We start from the raw sequence: 24,387 nt of genomic DNA, 5'->3' as shown, positions 1-24,387 counted from the left end.
CAAACTGACAGTAAACTATACCAAACCAAACAAACCTAACAGCCATAAGGAATCCCACCACCTGATTTAGCACTTGTACCCTGATTTTTAAGAACCATAGCAAATGTCTTATCTAGAGAATCAACTTTATTCACTCAAATTTAACTACTTGCTGAAAGAGAGGGCTGAGACCCTGACCATAGCATCTTCTATGATCTTGAGGAAGTCACTTGCCATCTGAAAAATGGGGATAATACTTAACTTCAGAAGGTGTTGTGATGATTAAATAGACAGTGTTTGTAAAGCACTTTAAATCTGAAAATGATGCTCTGCCACAGAAAAACATTGTGGAAGGGAGAAAATTTCCTTGGGGGAAACTCCACACACATCATCCCCTAGTGGAGAGGCTTTCAGTGGTTAGAGAGAATGGCCTTATAATCACACAGATGTCCCTTGTTGTTATTAATCATGTTTATTACAGCGATGCCTAAGGGTCAACCAAAAGAGGGGCCCTATTGTGGTAGGTGCTGAACAAACACAGCAGTAGACAGTCCCTGCCCCAAAGAGTTTACAATCCAAATAGACAAGACAGACACAGGGTAGGGAGCAGGGTACAAAGAGTGAACAATGTGATGGCAGTAAACAGCATGTTTAGTTCCAACTCCCTCCCATCCACACACAAAACAATCTCACCCCAAGGTTAGTGGTGCTTTCAACCGAGTCTAGCTGGCTTGTAAGGGGCTAGAGGCTAAAACCTGAGTGAGGCCTTCACTTAGGCTGGTAACCCGCCTACTTTGCAGTGAGGATATAGGCTAAATCATTCGAGTGCTGACAGTTCTCCAGAGCCTTCATACTTCCATCTATGCCCAGAAGGATAGACAAGTTCTCCTACAATTCACTAAGAAAGAACCATAGAGCGGCTCAGTTTACTGCAGCGCAAAGAATAATGGGATATAACCCTACAAGTCCTAGTGACACACACAGGTGAGCACAGCACCAGTGAGGACCCAGTAACTTGGGTACAGCTTTGCAGTGTGGCTGTTCACATACAGGTTAGGCTAACTCCAGTGCTCAGACCCAGGTACTGATCATCCAGGTTAATTGCAGTGTATACATACCGAGAGGGTGAGCCTCTGCACCTCTCCCTAGGCGCTCTCTCCACCAGCAGCATGGCTTTTGCATGCTGTAGCTGATTGCCTATGTGTTTCCCACCAGGATCATAGAAGGCACAGAGATGGAGTTAATGCAGCAAGAATGTGTGATAAAAATTCTCTGGCCTTGCCAAAGAATGATACCATGTAGAACTGTTCCACCTTCACCAACTAGCCACTCCCCTTCCAAATCCTTAGAGCTGCAATTGGGGAATGTTCTTGCAAAGGTGTCTCCTAAGGCTTGGAGGAAAAGAACCAAGTCAGGGTGGATCTGCTCCACTGTTTGTGACATAATAGGGGCACAAATAACGTGGAATTTCTGCTACCTTTCATTCTTTCCACAAAATACAACAGAGGAGGTCAAAATGTAAAGCCAAGTTCTAACCTCCTGATAAAGGGCTCTCCAATATTGCACTCAGAGTGCTAACAGACCTTCAGCTGTAGCAGTAACCACCTCTCAAACAGCCACCTTGCTCTCCTTAAAGTCTTAAAACAGTTGGGATAACTCAGTCTTTATAGAAAACAGCACCCAGTTTCACAGAGCTACAAGTTTATGGCAATGAGCACAATCATTCTTATTACCCTTCACCCAGAATTCTCCCTGCCCCCAACCCTTCTCTGTTCAACACAGAAATAAAGTCACCATTTCAGTTTAATTGAGAATAACTGTATGCACTTTGCTTTTACCTTCTGTGCTGGGTTTTTTCATTTCTTCCACCTTAATTAGTTTCTTTCTGACTTTGCGAGTAGAGTTAACCAGCTTGTGCAACCTCTTAAACTTCACCGACTCCTCTGTTTCATCATCCGATTGTTCTCTTGACTGGCAAAGAAACAAAGGGAATGTTAATAACGTAATTGTTCCATGGGTTGCTCCGTGAAGTCAAGTTAACCCAACCCAGCTGCCGCTCTGTGTCAAAGCAACTCTGTAACGGGGGTTATATTCTCCACCCAGGTCAGAGAGAAGCATTGAAATGATTGACAGATTTCAAAGTGCATAACATACCATCTTGACTTCTAATTCTGTGCAAAGTAAGGTCCTAAAAGTACTGAAATTCATTGCTGTCCTTGTCTTCCTTTCCATGCATTGTGTAATAACTACTTTCACATCTTCTTTCAGTGCATTGCAGGCAGGGCTCTTCTTACCATACCAGTTACGCTCCTGTGGTTTGGGTCAGGCACTGGTTTGTCTGGCCTGTCGGAACTTGCCATTTAAACCTGGTAATAAACAGCTTCTCCAAACTGAAACTCTATCATTGACTTTTTCCAGTCTTCCCAGAAAATCAAAACCAGCAGTACAAGAAGGGGACGGGAAGGAAGAAATTTCATTCTCTGTCTCGTTCATTAGTTACATGCTGCCACAGCTACAAAATCTTCTCTCTCCTCCTCCCCCTATCCCACACTCCTTTTGAAGGCTCTCAAGGCTAGGCTTAGGATGGACACAGCATTCCTCCAACAATGACCAAGGGAAAACTCTGACCTTTTCAGATATACAGTATAGTCCATATTCCCCAGCATCCCGTTTCATTTTGCATCTGATCCATTATGCTCAGTTCCAGCTGTTTTCCCTCAAGTATCAAACATTACAGAGGCAAAAAAAATTCACTCGCTCCAGCAGCAGACACACAACAAGCTGAAACAATTTATTCCTTGTGGATGAAATGAGGGTTCCAATTTTTGAGACAGATCCAACGTTCAATATGCTACTTCCTCTGTTTTAATCTATTTCAAATGTAAGAAGGGGGAGAGAGGGGAGGAAGGCACTCCAGCTCTTACAGTACAGGATTGGCACTATACGCAGTGCTTTCCAGCAAGCACTGCCCATTCCAGTTGGAGGGCTGCACAGATTATATACCTTTGTCTTTGTGTACACCCCAACCAATTCATCACATTCTAAGGTCCAGCTCAAAAATCTTTATGCATCTTTCTCAATGAACTTTAGGTCATCTGAGCTTCTGTGTCAAACTGCATTATTTTCTTCTCATAAAAAAACCCACCCTACGGTTACCTAACCGTGAGCCTATTTAAAGGCAGGCAAAATAGGAGAGCTTATAGACTTTTAAAATATACATAAAAGTCAGAATGGAATAACAACATAAACCACAGGATAGGATGTCAAACGGCAAACACACGGGTATATTTTCAAAGTCCAAAAATCGCACTGAAATGCCACTTATTGAAAGTCAATGGGAATCCCTCACAGGGCCAAATTTTCTGCTGGTGCAATTCTTTTGAAGCCAGTGGAGTTGTGCCAGCAGAGCGTTTGATCCACATTTCTCAATTTACTTGATTAAAACAAAATTCACATTATTCTAAAATAAAAAGGACTCACTGGTCTGTTTGTCGGATGCTGTATGGCAATTCCCATGTTGCTAAACACAAGAATCCAAGAGACCCGGTGAGCGCATTTATCATAGGGACCAATACAGTATGTAATTAGTTACCCAGAGTGAAATTATTACTTTAATACAACAAAGTAGGATAGAAGCAGACTGATTTAAATCAAGATAAATCACAGAATCATAGAATATTAGAGTTGGAAGAGACCTCAGGAGTTCGCCTAGTCCAACCCCCTGCTCAAAGCAGGACCAACACCAACTACATCATCCCAGCCAGGCTTTATCAAGCCAGGTCTTAAAAACCTGTAAGGATGGAGATTCCACCACCTCCCTAGGTAACCCAGTCCAGTGCTTCACCACCCTCCTAGTGAAATAGTGTTTCCTAATATCCAGCCTAGGCCTCCCCCACTGCAACTTGAGACCACTGCTTCTTGTTCTGTCATCTGACACCACTGAGAACAGCCGAGCTCCATCTTCTTTGGAACCCTCATTCAGGTAGTTGAAAGCAGCTATCAAATCCCCCCTTACTCTTCTCTTCTACAGACTAAATAACCCCAGTTCCCTCAGCCTCTCCTCATAAGCCATGTGCCCCAGTCTCCTAATAATTTTCCTTGCCCTCCGCTGGACTCTCTCCAATTTGTCCACACCCCTTCTGTAGTGGGGGGACCAAAACTGGACACAATACTCCAGATGTGGCCTCACCAGTGCTGAACAGAGGGGAATAACTACAGACCGGTCAGCCTCACTTCAGTCCCTGGCAAAATCATGGAGCAGGTCCTCAAGGAATCCATTTTGAGGCACTCAGAGGAGAGGAAGATGATCAGGAACCGTCAACATGGATTCACCAAGGGCAAGTCATGCCTGACCAATCTGATTATCTTCTATGATGAGATAGCTGGCTCTGTGGATAAGAGGAAAGTGATGTATGTGATGTATCTTGACTTTAGCAAAGCTTTTGATATGGTTTCCCATGGTAATCTTGCCAGCAAGTTAAAGAAGTATGGATTGGATGAATGGACTATAAGGTGTATAGAAAACTAGCTAGATTGTCAGGCTCAATGGGTAGCGATCAATGGCTCCATGTCTAGTTGACAGCTGGTATCAAGCAGAGTGCCCCAGGAGTTGGTCCTGGGGCCGGTTTTGTTCAACATCTTTATTAATGATCTGGATGATAGGATAAATTGCACCCTCAGCAAATTCGCAGATGACACTAAGCTGGGGGGAAAGGTAGATATGCTGGAGGGTAGGGATAGGGTTCAGAGTGACCTAGACAAATTGGAGGATTGGACCAAAAGAAATCTGATGAGGTTCAACAAGGACAAGTGCAGAGTCCTACACTTAGGAAGAATCCCATGCACCACTACAGGCAAGGGACTGACTGGCTAAGCAGCAGTTCTGCAGAAAAGGACCTGGGGATTACAGTGGACAAGAAGCTAGATATGAGTCAGCAGTGAGCCCTTGTTGCCAAGAAGGCCAACGGCATATTGGGCTGTATTAGTAGGAGCATTGCCAGCAGATCAAGGGATATTTGTTTGATTAAAAGCAACAGCAGAGTCTGACCAACAGAACTTTCCTATCAAGCAGGAGAGTGTGTGGCACAGAATATATATCCATTTTTTTTTGTAGGGGAGAAACACTGTTAATACCTTATAGATTAGGCTTTACACATCTGCCATTACAAGTGATAGTCACAAAAGCTGATCTGGATTTTTTTCAGTTAACTTTTTTGCTGAAAAATGCTGATTCTTTGAAACTGAAATCGTTTATGGAAAAGGATTGGGTTTGACAAATTTCCCAGCTTGAAAGCAACTTTGAAAAAAAATTTGAAATTGTTGAAACAGGACATTTTGGTATTTTCTAAATAAAAAGTTCAAATTTTTTATTTGAAATGGCTTTTCATTTTGAAATGTAAATCATTTATAATTTAAAAATGTAAAAAAATAAAAAAGGTCAAAATTGGAGCCAAATGTATCAAAATGATCAAAATAAAATGTTTTGATTGACCTAATCCTCTTTTCTTTCTTTTTATTTTTTGGTTCACAAAATTTTTCAGCATTTCAACTTTTCATCCCAATTTGGGACGGGAAAAGATGTTCAAAGTCTCAACATTTCTCACAGGCTGGGAAACCATTTCCCACCCAGCTCTAGCAATCGTTCTCCTGCAGGCTTTTTCAATGCTGCTTGCTATCAAAGTCAGATACATCTTCTTAAATCTTTCAACATGTTGTAACAATACAAAAGTACAGGCACAATCTCTGGATATTCAGGGGAGACCTTTGCAAAGTGTTGTCCTGAGGTGGAACAATTTTATAGGTAACGAAGGAAATTATGTTACAATCAATGGTTTCCTGCAGGGAAAGGTCCCACAGCAATCAAGGCTAGCAATCAGAAAGGGCACTTTATGCAGTCAACATGGTAGGTGTCCCACACAGAGGTCAGAGCGCGCTTACAGTGCAATGAGTCTATAAATGTTCTATTGCTACATGTATAAGGCTATCCTATTACACTAAATTTTAGCATAGTTAACCCTTTCTGTACAGCAAATAGAGGCATCTAATATGCATAATACCCTGACTCTTAAGTAACCTTATTAAGAGGCCTTCCTGAATATTCCAAAGGGAAAACAAATGGATTTACAGTACTGTAAATAGAAACAACCCAATTTCCATCCTTGCTGCTTCACATTTTTTCCATCCAAAAGCCCATATGGCTCAACTTTTAATTATTTTGGCTAATGCTGTATGTAGTAATTCTGTGGTGAATGCTTAAGTGTTTCATTTCTAGTTTCCATGGCAACATTACATCAGATTGCAGACAGCTGGCTCCACAGTTTTAAGCCATAACAAATTGACCAAGCCAACACAAAAAATTATACATGCTTTAAAGGGACAGTGCGCCATTCGGCTGCCAGTGGAATAGAGCAAAGCCTATGGGGCCTATTTGGCACTAATGCTTGGGCGGAGTTTCCTTTCTCAGCTTCTTTTGGAACAAGTGCATCTTTGACACATCTGCAATGTTCTAATAGCAAAGAAACTGGGCCAGTTTGGAGAACTCTATTACACAACCGCACGAAGGGCTACAGGGAAACTGGAATTAAATTAACAGCATCTGTAAATACCAAGGACTGCATACAGAGAACTGCAACAATCATGCATTGAATGACTGGAAAAGTACAACTCCAAGTTGTAGCTCCAGCCTCAGCTCTTTCTTGGAGAGCAAGTGTGACCATAATATTGTGAAAAATGTTCTTGAAACCCTAATTGTGCCATGATCTTTGCTGTGCTCTATGCCCAGAATGTCCTCCTTGATTCTGTACCCCATGCAATGTCCCCTTGTTCCTTCAATAGCTATTCTCAAAAACCATATTTTCCCACAATCCCTTAAACCAAAATTAGAACAATTTTAAAAGTAGTTGTTTAAAAAAAGTAATCAAGGGACTAAAATAAGCACTGCATCCCCATAACTTACTGTCCTCCACCCCGCTTACCTTCTCCTCCTACAACTTTTTTATGCTGTCAATTTAGAACATAAGATCTTTGGGCCAAAGATATGTACCTTGTTCTAGATCTATGAAACACTACCCAGTCCATTTTAGGCCGTATATAAATAATAATAGTGAACAATCCTAACTTCCCCACTTGAATTAGATCTTTACAAAGCATGTTCACATTTATGAGAGTATATGGAATTATTGGACTAATATAAAACAGAAGTAGCTAACACTCTGCAGGGAAGTTTTTGGGATCACTTCAGGGTTTTAGAGGCATTCTTTGTAAAACACATAATGTACGATTGCTTGCTAGCCCACTCCTAATAGAATAGAAGTATTTAAGAAATATCAGGGCTATGTCCAGATAAATCCATCTTACTTGACGGATCTGCTTCAGCTCTGTAAACAAAAACATACATGATGTTCTACTCAAGCTGTATGAAACCATCTGGAAAGATATCAAACTTCTGAAATTAATTTCATGCCCTAGTAATAGTTTATTTCTTTACTGAACCAGAAAATCTCCCACCAAATCTCCAAATTTGAGCCTAAATTGCAATTGTGTTGGGACAGTCAGACAATTCTTGAGGGACAGAATGGGGCAAATACACAAATTCTATGTATGATGTGCCCCATAATTAAACACTTATTAGTCATTCCAGAACTCCGAGCCTAAGTCAAATCAAACAGATTTGCAGCTTGCATTGGGAGACGTGGTTACATGTGTCCCTTCTCCCTTTCTCTCTAAAACAAGCTTTATGACGGCCAAAAATATAATCATTTTATTATCGGGGCAGGGAAGAAACCACCCCCATCCCCAGAAAGAAGCCTGACTATAGTCGGGGACAGAAAAATAGAACAGAAGAGTACAGAGTCCCAGGGAAAGGAAAAGAGGAGACAAGAAAAGTTCAGCATGTTATGCGGTGCCCAAGAATAACCACAAAAGCCATTTCTCTCTCCGAGACAGCAGGCACATCCTCTCCATATCATGCCACACACTTAATGACTTACCAGCTTCGGCATTTATAGGCCTACAGCTCAGTTCCAAATAATTCCCCCAAGTGATCAACTCCTGTTCTGTCAGCTTTGTAACCCTAAAATTTAGGATTATGCACTTCTTAAGTACTATATTCGATCAGTATCCTGTACACAAGACACCTCTTCTCCAGAGTTACATTATCAGTCATCACACTGGCTCCGACTCCACTGCTTAATATGTAAAGAAGAAAAAAAGCATGTTGCTGGACTCAATTAGCTGCTTTCTGCTCACTGACTGATTCCCCCAGTTACTTGCTAGCTGCATAGCTTGCAAGAAAGGCATAAGTCATCAGCTCTAAGCAAATCTTCTATTCACCACAAGGAAAAAAGGGAGTGTTGTATATGGCAAACAATCCCTGTTTTCACTGACGAAGGCTTGCTGACCTCTTGCTGGCCTCCAGTTCTTTAATTACTGTCTATGGAATTTCAGTGAAAGAAAAAAAAAACATACAGAGAATCTGTGCAAAGCCAGGATAAGAACTGACCCTCAAACACTACTGCTAGAGTGGAGGCTGTCTCTCTAGGAAACACAACTAAAACCTTTTACCAGGTTGGGATTTGGTTTTTTTTATTCTTTTGGCAAAACCCCCCCCAGAGAGATCCCCACTGAAAAATAACCCTTGCCTGAACGTTATTCCTGAAATTACAGAATCTATTATTTAAAATAATCAATAGGTGGGAACTCAAATGTTCTTCCCTCACCCAAGTGCCATTTAAATTCTCTCCCAAATCTTACTGACCAAAATCTTAGTTTAGCTCAGGTTATGATGCTGCTTCATCAGGCACTAGACCGTGCACATGAAAAGTGAGATCTCTCCCTTATTTCCCAAGGCTGAGCTCAAATCTCTTGCCTCGTGCCTGATCTCCACCTTTCCTGGGAGATAATCTGAGGGTTTGTCCACACAGAGACATAGTGTACAGCAAACTGGGTGTAAATCTACAGCGCACCAGCCTGCACATACTACCAGGCCACATGGACCCCATTACTGCCCACTAAAAGTTCCGTAGTGCACTTTGACTTACTGCTGTTTCAAGCAGCAGGAGCAGTACCGAGACTCTGGCCCTTTTGGGGTGTGCAACACGCTGTTCTTTCATGACCCATCTAGCCATCTGGATACTTTTTTACCTTCTCCATCTTAGTACCAATGACTATAAAGCCAAAGCTGTGCAAACAGAGCCCTTTCAGATCCATAGAAATCATGTGAACCTTTTTTCTGGTTTTGATTTGATGAGTTTCATACCCCGAGTTTTGCTTTTCACTTGAACCCCAAAAATCCAAGTAAAACTCAGCTAAAACTTCTGAGCTTTGGGAGAGACGACTGAATTTTCTCAAATTTCCATGAAACACTGGCCAGCTTCACTTGAAATTTGTCCCAGATTCAAACATGGGCAAAGCTGGCCCAAGTTTTGGGCTTGCAACTTCAGTTTTAACTGGTTTCAGGTTTCATTAAGAACATTTCACAAAGCTAATCACAGCACAGGCTGTGTATGTAAAATTGTGTAGTGTTTGGATGTGATAATATGGACCATACTGAAAGATTAGAAGAAAATTACTCCTGTCTTTACAAAAATTATAAGGGGTCAAAAATTTGTTTGCTACTTAGCAAAAGTAACTGTATAAATATAAAACATATTGTGCAAATTACCTCTAGCATCAAAATTCAGTAACACTAGAGCTGAATTTGGACCAGTATTACTTATGAAGAAATCGAAGGAGTTCACCAATGGCAGTCAGATGAGAGACACGTTACACATTAGCTGGTGATGACATTGCATGTTGAAATTAGTGGGAAATATGTGTCAGATGTACCAAGAAATAATAAAAAAAAAAAATGTAATTCTCCTAGGTCATCTGTCTATTCTGGAATAGTTGCTGAGGCAAGTTTCAAGATGTTAACTATTTGCAGGTTTTCAGTTAAAATAGCTTTTTAGAACACATCTTTGACTGCTCCATTCGTGAGCCAGATACTGCCACACTTCCTCCTGTTGAATAGTACCTTATACTAGGTAATTTGTCTAATTGATTTTAATGGCATAGTAATGTACCACTCAGCATGAGAAAGAGTGGCAGAATCAAGATGTATTTAATGTCTGTTACAATAAAATGTCCTCCATCATTCTCCCTCAAGGTCTAGTACATTTTTCATCAGCCCAAATAATACTGTATGTGAAACAGTGCTTCTAGCAATGGTATGTCTTAACAGCCTTTTGCGTGACAGGTTTTGGCAGGGCTGAGGTGGCCTGGGGAGACTGCCATTCTTTGGAATATACTGTACTAAAAATGAATGGAGCTTAATGTCATCATCCATGAGAACCAGCTTCTTGGAATAGAATAAAAACCTCGAGTGAGAACAGTGAAGTGATTAAATGTAGTTAAATTCATATCAAAGATGGCTCATAATAACAGAGGCCCCTTTAGGGCCTTGTCTATACAGGCAGTGGCATGAAGGGTACAGGCACTATACTTGTGGTGTCCACACTGTAGTGTGTAGCTACACATGGCAATGAAAGGCTCTGGCAGGGGGTAGGAGGGGAAAATAGTGGGTAAAGATTCTGGCAGCTCACCTCTGCTGGAGCCTTTCCCCATTGCAGGGAGCTGTCAGGGCCTTTCCCTGCTGCCTTTCCCTTAGCAGAGCCTTCCCCCATGGTGGGAAAAGGCTCCATCAGCAGGACACTACACTGCTAAAAATAGCAATGTAGATGGGGAGGCACTGCTTGGGTGCAGAGAGAGCTATGTAGGGTACATACCCTAAGGTTCTGGCATGTCTCTATTTGCCTAAGTAGTGCCTCACCTCTACACTGCCACTTATACCTGTGCTGGGGGCGGGATGCTGTATATGAACTCTACAAGCCGCTGTAAGATTTGTGTAGCCCTTTAATGTGGGGTGAAATAATTTAAATTCTGTTATTACAATATTTTTACAACAGTAAAATGATTAAAGGCACCATCATAAGCAAAATGAAGGAAACACCAATCCTGGGGAAGGCAAGTGGCAATCAATATGAGCTCAATTAAAATTCTCTGTTGTACCATAGGTAAAGATTATTTGGCACGGGCCTGCCAAGTGGGGGAATGAAACACATGGATTTTGAAACTCTTGATTCCTGAGCTGAGCAAGACTTTGTTTCAGAAGTAACATGCTTAGTCTACAAAGGCACAGGGTGGGGAGAGGGAAACCACATTACATTTACAGCATCTCCTGCTGGCTGATTCATAAGCTGAGAATGGCATATTCCATAGAAAGAACTGTTAGCCAGCTGAATAGAAAGTAGGGGAATTAGGCAGCTGCCAGATGGGGAAAAGGATAGAAAGAACAAGGTAACATGAAGCCAGGAAGAGGAAATATTAATGAAGCGCCCCCCCATATAATGGCCTAATATCTTGTAGAAAATTAAGACAGCATGACCTTGTCCACATGATCAGAACTGTGCTGGCTACCACCATGTTCAAATACAGTTGTTGCCTGGTGGCTTTTAATCCTTTTTATTTTTAGCAATATTAACAGGATGTTTTTCTTAGACTTCTTACAAATTAATTATATAGGGCCAAATCCAACACTAGAATAAGCATGTGCAACTCCTGTTGAAAGTCAATGGGAGTTTTGCTATGCTACCCTTCAGCTGAGTTGCCTCATATTCATTAGTTTAGCATAAGCATGTTGTTAGAAAATAAAAATTCCTTGCAACAATGGTCAGGGAAACACTAGAGCCCTACAAGCCACAATGGCAATTAAACCTACAAATAATGAGGCAAATGATCACAGCATGGAGATGGCCTCCATGGTAATCTGTAACGGCAAATAAACTGATTAAGTTTTATTTTTAACCCTAACCCAAATAGGCATTTCTTGTAAGTTTTAGAAATGCTCTGGAAAATTTCAGGGGGAAGGGGAAATAGGGGGAAAATATGTGTTTTTAAAAGCCAAGTATTAACAAATCTTTGACTAACTCCTGCTATGTTATCATCACCACACAGTACTCACACAACTTTTAAACACTGAATTGCTCACTGGAACCTAAAATGCTGATTTGTGTTTCTCTTGTTAATGTTCCTGTAGGTTACTACACCCCTGAGGCAATAAAGGTCAGGTCTTTTGTTATGCTGTAGTTCTTTAGCCAACCTCACTAGGACCTAATTGTGAGCTGCTGAGCCTGTGATGTCAGTGGGAGATTAGGGCATTCAGCAGTTTATAGGATGAGGTCCTATGTCCTACATGTAATCTGGAAATTCAGTGTTATGACTATAAAGCTAGACTTGACAATTACAGATCCTTTCTTTGTTATAACTATTTCTAAGCATTGCCAATATTATAAGAAGTGCAGAGGCATTAAATCACATCAGTGCATGCTGGAACTAACAAATCTGTGTTGAAACTGGACTAAGTACAGTACAGTGTAAAAACAAAAAGCTCTGCATTCATCCAAAAGCATGCTCAGCTTCCACTTCTTCAAAGATTATGCGAGCCCTTAGGGACGATAAGCTCCTCAAGAAACAGTACAACACAAACATTCACTTGCACCTTCCAGCTTTTCAAGAGAAAATCTTCTTGCATAAACTCAGAAGTCTCTATTTGTTAGAGACAACGATGTGCTTGCTTTAATGTCTGAAAGTTCATACTCTCTAGGACAAAATCATTTTTCAAAATGTTAAAGCTATCAATCTATGTTTATCAATATCACCTTGTACACTGTAGTGCCTGAAATAATTAAAAATGATACATATTCCTCATTCTCTCCTTTGCGAATAATAAATACAGATTGTGAATGTTCACTGTCTTAATTTACTTCCAATTAGTTTAACTGACTATATTACAACATAAAGAGCTGGGCTTTTTTCCTTGTTACTATAATATAGTGTCTCAGATTATTAGCAATAACAACTTGAACAACTGGTTGAAGGTTTCAGGAATCCATCTGTAACAAGACTAAAATCAGTAGAGATTTTTAAAGGATTGCTGCATTTGGAAAGTATCAGCAGTCTTAATCCTTACAATGCTGTTACATAGTACAGCATAACAGATTTACTGTCATTATTTTTCTTAGATATTGGGACAGAATTGGTTTTAAAGAAATTATATTGTATTTTTTCAACTTCTTTATATTTATCAACCAATATAATAGTAACTGTGATGCTAAGAGCCAATTCTAATAGTAGCCTTTTATTTGACCATGTTTTATTCCAACAGTTTTATAAAAGGGGGGCAGGTCATGCATAATTCCTGATTTAACATTTTAGAACCTCTTTAAATAGTAATTTAATTATAAATTGGAAAAAGATACATAGGAATTGCCATAGTGGATCAGTCCTGTGGTCCAACTAGTCGAGTATCCAGTCTCTGACAGTGGCCAGATACAAAAATCAATGCTTGACATTCTTTTAAATTTTAGGCTCATTAAGCTACGTAGTAAAATGAAACATGTCCTTTGTGAAAAATGATAAAGAATGAAAACAGCAATAGCACCTTTGGTACTCACTGGAACTATTTTCTGTGGGTACTCTGTTTCGTCTTATTAAGAAATGCATTAGCATAAGATGGATAACAGCAGAAATCAAGCAGGAAGCTTTTCTAAAAAATGGCCTTGCCGTAGATGGTGATTTGCTTTATATACCTTAGGAGTTAGTCCCGGTCTGCTGACATGCTTTACAAAAGAAAATAAGTGGGTAGGTTAATTTAGTGTTGGTGAAAGGTGCTGAGTTGACAGCCCTGGAGAGTGAAGTCCTCTGTTTAGTCAAAGGGCAGGGACAACCGAGATAGCAGCAGTGCTTGTTTCCCTACTGATAACGGGGCTTCACTCCTGGCACCCCTTGTAGGAATGAAGGAGCAGTTCATCATCTAGGCCTATTCATTCCTTGCTCTCTTTGCTGAGATTGACGAGGGCACCAAGCAGTATGGGAGGCTAAAGGAGCATGGCATGGTTAAAAGAGGAACTCTCTTCAAATGGAACTAGATAATCCCATTTTGAGTCTGTGCTAGCAAGTCGGATTTCTGCATGGCAAACAGCTCCTCCTTGATCAAAGTTGAAACAAAGTACAAACAATGCAGCCAGTGATAATGACGACTTAATTTAACTGATACCTAGAGAAAATGCCAGTTATGTTTATTAGTGGTCTCAGGCCTAGAGGATATATTGTGGTGGGTACCTTTTCTGTCACAATACTCTCTCCCTAAAAGCCACACAAAACAAACAAACAAAAACGAAAAAGAACAACAGGTCATGACAACTGGTACTAGTTGGCAGTCTCAGCAGAGGTGCATAGAGAGGGAATTATGCCATATCATCCTAGTGATGGTTCTTTCAAGTCAGGGTTCAGGCACATTTGTAGAGCAGGGTAGGGAGCTATGCACTGCTATCTCCATGCTGTACTCCCACTTTAGATGAGCAGATGATTTCAGTCTCCACAGTTATCAAATAGGCCACTATCTTTGCAGAGCACAGAAGTCACATCAGTTAGCATACAAAAGAAAGCAATGTGGTTGTGAAACCTTCCCTTTTCTTCACCCACTCTTTCCAACTCCTAGGAAAAGACAAATAAGCACTTGTATAAAATCCAGAGAGGGTCTTGTTTGTAATCTGCACCTGCTTTATGTCCTAACACTTGGCAAGAGCCTGTCTAGAGATTTAATGAGACCAGCCTTTATTCCAGAAGAGACATGAAATCAAAATATTAAGATATATTTAAGTAAAGTAATTAGAAATTCTACACTCTAGATGCCCTACCAAAAATAGCAACTATTTCCATAAAGCAGGGATAATGGCTTCCTATAGAAGTGAGTAATAGATATACTTCCTGAAAAACAAACTGGTCATGGAGTAATGAGATTAAAAGGTAAACTGCATGAACCTGGCAGAGAACCAAGTCAGCTATGGTTTAGCAAATTTAAAAAAAAACAAAACCTTACTATTAACAACCTAGAAACAACAGAAGGCAGCCTCCCTTCAGACACAAAAGAGATGACGCTCCTGCCCTTTGCTGATTCATGATACCCTGTTTGGGAAAGCAAACAAGACGGAAGGTCCTCTCATGGATCAGTAACTGGTTAAAAGACCGAAACAAAGGGTATGAATAAATAGTCAGTTTTCAGAATGGAGAGAGGCAAATAGTGTTCCCCAGGGGTCTGTACTGTTCAATATATTCATAAAAGATCTGGAAAAAGGGAGAAACAGTGAGGTGGCAAAATTTGTAGGTGATAACTATCTTGAGTACTTTTCTAAGTCCAAAGCAGACTGAGAAGAGTTACAAAGGGATCTCACAAAACTGGGTGACTGGGCAACAAAATGGCAGATGGAATTCAATGTTGATAAATGCAAAGTAATGCCCATTGGAAAACATAATTCGAACTATTCAAACAAAATGATGGGGTCTACATTAACTGTTACCACTCAAGAAAGATGTTGGAGTCATTAAAGGTAGTTCTTTGAAAACATCCACTCAATGTGCAGCAGCAGTCAAAAAACTAACAGAATCTTAGGACCATTAAGAAAAGGTTAGATAATAAGACAGAAAATATCAATGTCTCTATATAAATCCATGGTATGCCATCTCATTTTTAGTCACCCCATTTCAGAAAAGCTTTATTAGAATTGGAAAAAGTACAGAGAAGGTATGGAACAGCTTCCATATGAGGAGAGAGTAAAAATACTGGAACTGTTCAGCTTGGAAAAGAGCCAACTCTTTTTTTGAACACTGTTAAAAAAAGAATTAGATAAGTTTCTGAGGATATGCTCATCAATGGCTATTAGCCAAGATGGTCACGGCTACAATCCCATGCTCTGGGTGTCCCTAGCTTCTGATTGCCAGAATCTGGGAGTGGTTGACAGGGGATTGATCACTCAATGATTGTCAGTTCTCTTCATTTCCTCTGAAGCATCTGGCACTGGCTACTGGGCTATATGGACCATTGGTCTGACCCAGTATGGCCGTTCTTCTGTTCTATTACAACCTATATTTATGGGCACCACATCCCGAAAGAAAAATTTCCCAAAGCCCCTCTTCTGACCTTTGAACAAACCCCCAACCTCATTGTCAAAAGGAAGCTCCCCAGAGGCCAGGACACACCAGCTCTAAACGGCACCACATCCTGCAAGAACAATAAATGCACAACCTGAAGACATCTCTCCATTGCTCTGATGATCAATACCCCGCTCCCAAACACATCTTTCACGATTCCTGGGTCCTAAACATGACTATCACATCGTTTGGTGTACCCCATCCAGTGCATTAATGCTCCAACAACTCCTCTGTGGGTGAAACCAGACAATCCTTATGCTCTCGAATGAACTCATACAGAACAATGACAAAAACCAAAACTGTCCTATTACCTGCAGGTGAACACTTTCCACAAAGCGATCACTCCATATTTGATCTCTCAATCTTCATCCTCAAAAGAAACCTGCACAACACTTTCAAAAGCCTGGGAACTTCAATTCGAACTTCGCTAGACACTGAAAACCATGGACTCAACAGAAACACTGGTTTTATGGTTCATTACAACTCTTTGCAACATATCCTACTTTCTGCTAACCCTTAATTGTATCCTGTAGCATGTGGGAACCCCTTATGTTTACAGGTTGGGACAGGTTGTTATTTAGCTCAGACACTCTGGAACTTTCCCCAGACCTGAAGAAGAGCTCTGTGAAGCTTGAAAGCTTGTACCTTCCACAAATGGAAGTTGGTCCAATAACAGCTATTACCTCACCTACCTTGTTTCTCTCAGTTTGTTGTTAGGCAAATGCAAATGATATGGGCTGGGAGGAAAAAGAAAATCAATAATCAACCAACCAATTTTTGTTTTAAGCCTTCAAATCTTTCTCTGTAGGACTGCTCCTCTAGTTCTGTATTGCATGGCAAAACTAACTTCGAAGTCTGAAGTGCTGTAACTCTGAGAGCTCCTATCCCTCTTGGTCTCCCTCCAACATCCTCTCTCCACTCAGGATCTCTCATCTTAGTTTCCTGGAACTCTCTCCTAATTCTACCATTATCTCGAAATGCTTGGATGCATTCTGTGAGGAGCACTCATACCCAGACATACCAACCATGGAATACTCTTCAGGAGACCACCCAGCACTCTGCCCCTGGCAGCTACCAGTGGATCATCATCTTCCCAAGAGGGTAAGGAGGGGGTGGGGTCAAGAACAGGCAACAGGGTCTCTTCAGGCCCCATTAGTAAAATGAAAAAAAATCCCTCATTACTCAGCTCAGTAAACCATTAACATGGGGTGTTGTGGGGCAGGGCACTTTTCTAATGTAGCTACATGGGCAGACAACTGACTCCATGCCTGAGCACACACTGCCCGTTTGTTCCTATTTTTCTGTGCTTTGCATAATGTAAGCGAGACACTTGCACTGTGTAGGGACCTTAGTGAAGCCACTTAAGAGCATCCCCAACAGGGGATTCAAGGAGCAGGTAAATTTTTCTCAGATGTTTGGGAAAGAGTAGGAGGGACCAGGGGAACAACATTGCAATCTGCTTCTCTCTCACACCTCTTGCCAAATCTCTTCAACCGCCATATGACGACAAATAGCATTAAGGAGGATGTTCTCTGCCAGGCAAGTTGATTGGCAATTGGACCCACACCAACACGATGCATGCATGAATTGTCAGTGAAAAACCATTTGCGTGCTTCTCAGCTATTAATATCTGCAGAAGCTTGTGTGTGTAGCTGCATGCTAGAGCAAGAAGGTGCTTTTTGGCACTTAGTCACTTTTCTGATTATAACCACACTTGAAAGCAACATGATTCCCTGCAAGAAAGAGCACTTGCCTGGCTTGGAGGAGTCCCTTGGAATTCAGGGGAAACAACAGACTTCTGAAGATATAAATACATCCACACTATCCTTCTTGTCCATAGTTTGCTTGGTTCATTTAATGAAACAGCAAAGCTGAAACAGCTGAAAGAACCATGCTCTTTCGTCTCCTTTTCTCTAACATCCACATTAAATGGTGACTTAAAGGGACAACTTGAAACGTCTCACTTTTACCCAACTGAAGTAAATTTCTTAACTGCACGGGGTATCTCCCTGCAAAGTTTCTGAATAGATTGTCCTGTTTCCTGCCTGTTGGTGTGTCAAAGATGTACACCAAAACCAGGTAAATCATGCACACACAGCAGGGGTCTCTAAATTCTAATGCACAAGCCCCTGATACCCTCCTACCAGACTCCTAGGGCTCTCCAGACCAGTGTTAAAATCTGGGGAGCAGGCAATGCTCTCTTGGCCCTGTACTCAAACATCAGCAGCTCTGTGTCTGTGTTACTATTAACCATCCTACTGCAGGATGTGGTGAAAGAGCATGAATGTGAGTTTCTCCAGAGCAGTACATGAGAGAGCTGATCATCAGCAAAGCAGAGACCCTGTCTACACACAAACAGCTGTCAAATACAGTGAAAAACTAAAAATATTGGAGGAAACTCTTATTTTCTCTACTTTCTTTCACTTTTAGTATCTCATGGCTCAGTCACAGTGTTAGTGGGTACAAAGTGTTCAGATGGAAATATTATCTTCTACATTTTCAGAGTCCCATTAAAAACTGCTCACTAATACTTTGGCTCAGAGATTTAATGGAAAAAGGCCAAAAAAAAAATCTGCAGATCCATGGAGTTTTAATTAAAACCAGAAATTCCAATTTCAGTGAATCATTAAAAATCATATCCTGAGGTTTCATCCCTGTTGTGAAAAGTTAGGGCTTTTTAAAGAATGATTCTAATATATTAAAAATTCCTCTTCTTGATGGTCTACGTTAAATGAGTTTGATGGAGTCAAAGGCATTATGATATTTTATGTCTTCTTATCTTTCCCTTTCCTAATGGTTCGTAAAATTCTGTTAGCTTCTTTGATTGCTGCTGCATATTGAGTGTATATTCAAACCTATTCACAATGACTCCAAGATCTTTTTCTTGAGTGGTAACAGCTAATTTAGACCCCATCATTTTGTTTGGATACTTGGAATTATGTTTTCCAATGTGCAATACTTTACATTTATCAACATTGAATTTCATCTGCCATTTTGTTACCCAGTCACCTAGTTTAGTGAGATCAGTTTGTAACTCTTCACAGTCTGCTTTAGACTTAACTATCTTGAGTCATTTTGTATCATCTGCAAAGAGTTTACCCCCTTTTCCATATAATTTATGAATATGTTGAACAGCACTGATTCCACAGACTCCTGTAGGACACCACTATTTTCTTCTCTCCATTCTGAAAACTGACCATTTATTCCTACCTTTGCTTTGTCTTTTAAACAGTTATGATCCATGAGAGGACATTCCCTGTTATTCCATGGCTGCTTACTTTGCTTAAGAGCCTTTTGTGAGGGACCTAGACTTTCAGAAAGCCTTTGACAAAGTATACTGTATCCACCAGACCACAGTTGTCCACATGTTTGTTGACACCCTCAGAGAATTCTAATAGATTGGTGAGGCATGATTTTCTATTACAAAAGCCATGTGGACTATTCCCCACAAAATGTGTTAATGTGTGTGTCTGATAATTCTGTTCTTTACTATAGTTTCAACAAATGTTCCTGGTACCAAAATTAGGCTTATCAACCTGTAATTACCAGGATCACTTCTAGAGTCTTTTTAAAAAATTGGTGTCACATTAACTATCCTCCAATCATCTGGCAAAGAAGTTGATTTAGATGATAGGTTCCATACCACAGTTAGAAATTCCAAAATTTCATATTTGGAGTTCCTTCAGAACTCTCGGGTGAATACCATCTTGTCCTGGTGACTTATTACTGTTTAATTTACCAATTTGTTCCAAAACTTCCTCTACTGATACCTCAATCAAGGACAGTTCCTCATTTTTTTCACCTAAAAAGAATGGCTCAGGTTTGGGAATCTCCCTCACATCCTCTTCAGCGAAGACTGAAGCAAAGAATTCATTTAGTTTCTCTGCAATGGCCTTGTCTTCCTTGAGTGCGCCTTTAACACCTTGATTGTCCACTGATTGTTTAGCAGGCTTCATGCTTCTGATTTACTTAAAGTTTTTGCTGTTCGTTTCTGAGTCTTTGGCTAATTGCTCTTCAAATTCTTTTTCGGCCTGCCTAATTACACTTTTACACTCAACTTGCCAGAGTTTACGCTCCTTTCTATTTTTCTCAGTAGGATTTAACTTCCCATTTTTAAAAGGATGCTTTTTTGCCTCTAACCACTTCTTTTACTTTGTTGTTCAGCCACGATGGCACTTTTTAGGTCCTTTTACAATTTTTTTTTTATTTGGGGTATACATTTAATTTTAACCTGTGTTACAGTGTTATTAAACAGTTTCTATGATACCTACAGGCATTTCACTTTTGGATTGTATCTTTTAATTTCCATTTAACTAGCTTCCCCATTTTTGTGTTCCCCTTTTTTAAAATCTCCAAAGACGACGACATAGAATTTCTCTGAGCAACTAACAATGAGAAGCCAACCTCCCACTGCGTTTACTAAAAGATTCCATTCATGGTTTTAAAAAAGTCTCAAGGGTCTATGATTTAATTATGTGGGATACAAAGAGTCTGAATAGGACTGCCAAATGTGTTTGGGCATACGATTTATCTTTGAACTTTCAATTAGATAAACAGATGGGAGTAGACAACTCTACAAAAATGATGATTTTTTCCTTCCAAATATTAATTTACTCAATATTGTGTGACACAGACTATCTGATGTCCATACAAACAAGGAAAGTCATTATCTACATAACTCAGATGTAAAAACAACAAGGCAGGAAAACTCTTAGTGTTTATGGGTCTGGCATAAATTGCAAACATTCTGAGCTGGGAGTTAGCAAATGGATGGTTGGAGCTATTTGAATGGAAAACAGTGGGCACTCAGATCATAGCCAGATCCTCAGCTAGTGTAAATCAGCGAGCTCTGTGGAAGTCTATGGAACTATGCTGATTCACATCAGTTGAGGAAGTTGACTTCGTTTGATAAAGAGGTCCCATTGCCTAAAAAGGTTCTAAATAACTTTTCTCTATAGTAGGTGGGTATTTTGCCTAGTGTATTTTTTGTTTTGAATGTTAAGTGATGAAGAGCTGGATGCAAAAAAAGAAGATATTTAGAGAGTTATTTTCAATCCTTGCTTAAGACTTTGTACCTTGAGGATTTTCAATCAATACTGAAGACCTCCTGATGGTTTGATGACAGCAGCACTGTATCCCATGACACAAAAAGATGGTGTTGAATAAATCAGTCTGGTGAGGTGGGATATTTTTGGATATCAATAAAAGGTTTTGTAGCATTAGGGTAGTGATATCATAGAGACAGGTACTCACATTACAAGTGGAAGACCCGTCAAATGTTGGGTACGAGCCATCAGGCCAATCTGCAGAGTCTATGATGCCTGACTGCCTGTGCTGGGCCTCATATTCCTTCAGCTGAAATTAAAGAACAAGAAAATGTTACTCAATGAATACTGAACTACGAGATATGCATAAACCCATTGTTCAGCAACAAATAGTCACTTTCCGTTTCTGTCCATACTGTTGTAAAGATGGGAAAAACAGAACTTCTGCAGTGCATTTCTCTTTTTTAATCCTCTAATTACATTAGAATAGAAAAAAGTTTTGAGGAAATGACACTAATCAAATGTAGGAAGTGATCTGGAAACACTGTGTTTTAACTGATGAACTGTGGCTCCCAACATGCAAAATTACACATTCCTTTCTAAAGAAACACTTTGCACTGCATAGGTTAACTCAAGGTAGTCTTTATACCTCTCTTACAAAGAAAGTGATCTAGGGATGGAAGTTTGAGATTTAGCTCTTTTAAATTTAAAACTAATGATTATCTTTATTGTTTTACAATAAAAAGGCATAATACACAGAAAAGAACCAACTCCTAAAGGGTCATATTGTCAAGGAGGACACTGAAGTTGGACACAAGGTTGCATCTGTTGTGCATGCAACATGAGAATGATCCCCTAGCAAATTTGGAAATTGCATATTTCAGTAACCATTTGTGTGCACAAGTGTGGCATCTGTAGACACAACAGATGTATATAAACATGCAGCCATCAAAATCCAGGTTTGAAAATTAGGTCCCCAAACATTCTCAGTTCCTGGTTTACAGTCCTGATTAAAGTCCATTGACATCAGTGGAAAGACTGTCATTGACTTGAAAGGGCTTTGGATCAAGACCTAAATTTGTTAAAGGAAACAAGATAAAATTACTGATGTACATTTTATTGCTAGTAATTTAGGCCACTAGAGGGAAGAAATACAACTACAAGCATAATGCATATTATACTTTAATATTACACACAAAAAACAATGCAAGGGTAAAGAATTAATTGTAGAGAAATTTGTTACTGTTAAGGTTACACTAGGAATCTTAACAATATTTTTTTATTATATGATTTCATACATGTTAGCAAATGGGACATACTATTCACCAAGCAACATACAATATAAAAGAGAAGGTAGCTGAGGTCATATCTTTTCCTGGACCAACTTTTCCTGGTGAAAGAGACAAGCTTTGGAGCTTCACAGAGCTCTTTTTAAGGTCCGGGGAAGGTAACCAGAGTGTCTGAGGCTATGTCTACTCTACAAATTGTATTGACCTAAGTTACGTCAGCATACAGCTGCTGCCATTGGTACATCACCGGTGCGTGTGAATACTTGTCTCATTGTGTTGGCAGTGCATGTACTCAACAGGAGTGCTTGTATCGATGGAGAGAGCAGTGTACCATGGGTAGGTACCCCACTGTGCAACTCACCACCATCCAGTTTTTTGGTAAGGTTTGCAATGCCTGATGGGAGCAATCAGTGCACTGGATGAGGTATAACACATGCTTTGATAGGCATGTGTAGGACCCATGAATTTTGAAAGGTGTGTTGTGGGGGATATTGATCATCATAGCAGTGGAGAGACGTCTGCAGCTTTTGCATCAGTGGTTATGGCAGGGTCCAGTGCACCCTTGTATTTATCTATCTGTGACACTCTGAGTACCATTCCCAGACCTGAAGAAGAGTTCTGTGTAAGCTCAAAAGCTGGTGTCTCTCTCATTAACAGAAGTTGATCCAATAATAGATATCACCTCACCTACCTTGTATCTCTAATATCCTGGGATAAACATGGCTACAACCCTGCATACATACAATATAAAAGAAAGGATCTTCATCTTTTTTGCCACTCTAACTCAAGGAAGTGTGTGTAAATAAACAGAAAGTAAATGAACACCATTTTATGCTTAAACTCCACCTTTTCCCATAACCTAAGCTGCACATACATAATACTTGATGTTACAGCATGTATGTTATATGATCACATATTTGCACAAAAGGACAATGTTATTGCTGTGGCAATCTGAACACTGAATATCTTATGCAAATGTCAACCTTAATGCTACATTAACATATATATTATATTTCTTGGACTTTTACTTTTTAAACATTGCAAAGAAAAGTTCGTGTCAGCCAGTGCATTTTGTGAAAAAAAAATCTGTCTTTATTTTAATGACAAGTCCCCAAAAATGGCTGAACAGATTTTCATGAAACTTGAACAAAATAAATCATCTTTTGTATAAGAACAAAATAGAGAAATTCCCAGATTTAGGAGAGCTACCCATGCTAGCTCTGATTGAGCTAGCACACTAAAAATAGAGCAGTGCCCAGTGGTTAGCCCCTCTCGCTTTCATGCTGCCCCAGCTACACTCTATTTTTATGGGCTATCTGGATCAGAGCTAGTACAGGTATGTCTTCTTGAGCTGGAAATTACACCCCCAGATCAAACTATATATGTAGCCCTGAGCAGCATGACAACAGCTAATGAATAAGCACATTCTAGCAAGAACAGATAAAAACTGCAAAGCCTGACATGGACAATGTGCAATACAGAAAGGTATCCTGGTGAGGGAACATCAGATGAAATCTTATGCTTCTTTGTGAGGAATCAATTGAAGCAAGATGTTAGATGGGTATTTACAGTGCTAGCCTGAATGTGATATTAAAAACTAGCCAACACTGGGTTTGGTCAGTAAGCAGATGGGGGAACTTCCAACAGGAAAAGGGCTTGCAGAAACATGTGCTGAACGGTTGCAGGCTGTCCTCTAACACAGGGAACAAGCTCCCTTAGCTCAGATAGCCTGAATGCTTTTGAAATATTCTAACTGCACGTGAGTGACACACATTTATTTAAAGATGCACTGATACATCTACTCTGTCTCCATTTATCATATGCTAAAACTATTTGTTTTATTATTTTATAAAACACTGCAGAGTCTATATTATTATTTATACATTGCTATGAATGCACACAATCCCTCACAGACAAATAAAATACAAGATATCCCTGGCACAAGAGAATCACAATTTTGCAGGTGTATCTACACTACATGCGCTAGAGTGGCACAGCTGCAGCTATGACACTGTAGTGTAGACACTTGTCAGTGATGGAAGATATTT

The 24,387-nt window shown here is 40.0% G+C and overlaps 1 protein-coding gene across 9 annotated transcripts in view; it reads right to left on the bottom strand.

Annotated features, from left to right (window-relative positions):
* The window catches only part of SASH1 (SAM and SH3 domain containing 1), an 866,583-nt gene that overhangs the window by 49,755 nt on the left and 792,441 nt on the right, over window positions 1-24,387 (bottom strand). For 6 of the 9 annotated variants that reach the window (XM_043511160.1, XM_038395547.2, XM_043511162.1 and 3 more), the window contains 2 exons: window positions 21,259-21,360; window positions 1,818-1,950 (listed from right to left, as the gene is read on the bottom strand). In XM_043511160.1, the coding sequence (XP_043367095.1) occupies window positions 1,818-1,950; window positions 21,259-21,360 (235 nt within the window). Of the gene's footprint in view, window positions 1-1,817; window positions 1,951-2,133; window positions 2,831-7,967; window positions 8,352-13,210; window positions 14,512-21,258; window positions 21,361-24,387 lie in introns of those variants that run through there. The other 3 variants (XM_043511165.1, XM_043511164.1, XM_043511166.1) reach the window with 3 other exon arrangements.

The sequence above is a fragment of the Dermochelys coriacea genome, chromosome 3, assembly GCF_009764565.3.
Source record: "Dermochelys coriacea isolate rDerCor1 chromosome 3, rDerCor1.pri.v4, whole genome shotgun sequence".
Classification (NCBI taxonomy): Eukaryota; Metazoa; Chordata; order Testudines; family Dermochelyidae; genus Dermochelys; species Dermochelys coriacea.
The sequence above is the reverse complement of the archived record's forward strand: the minus strand, read 5'-3'. Positions and strand labels throughout refer to the sequence as shown.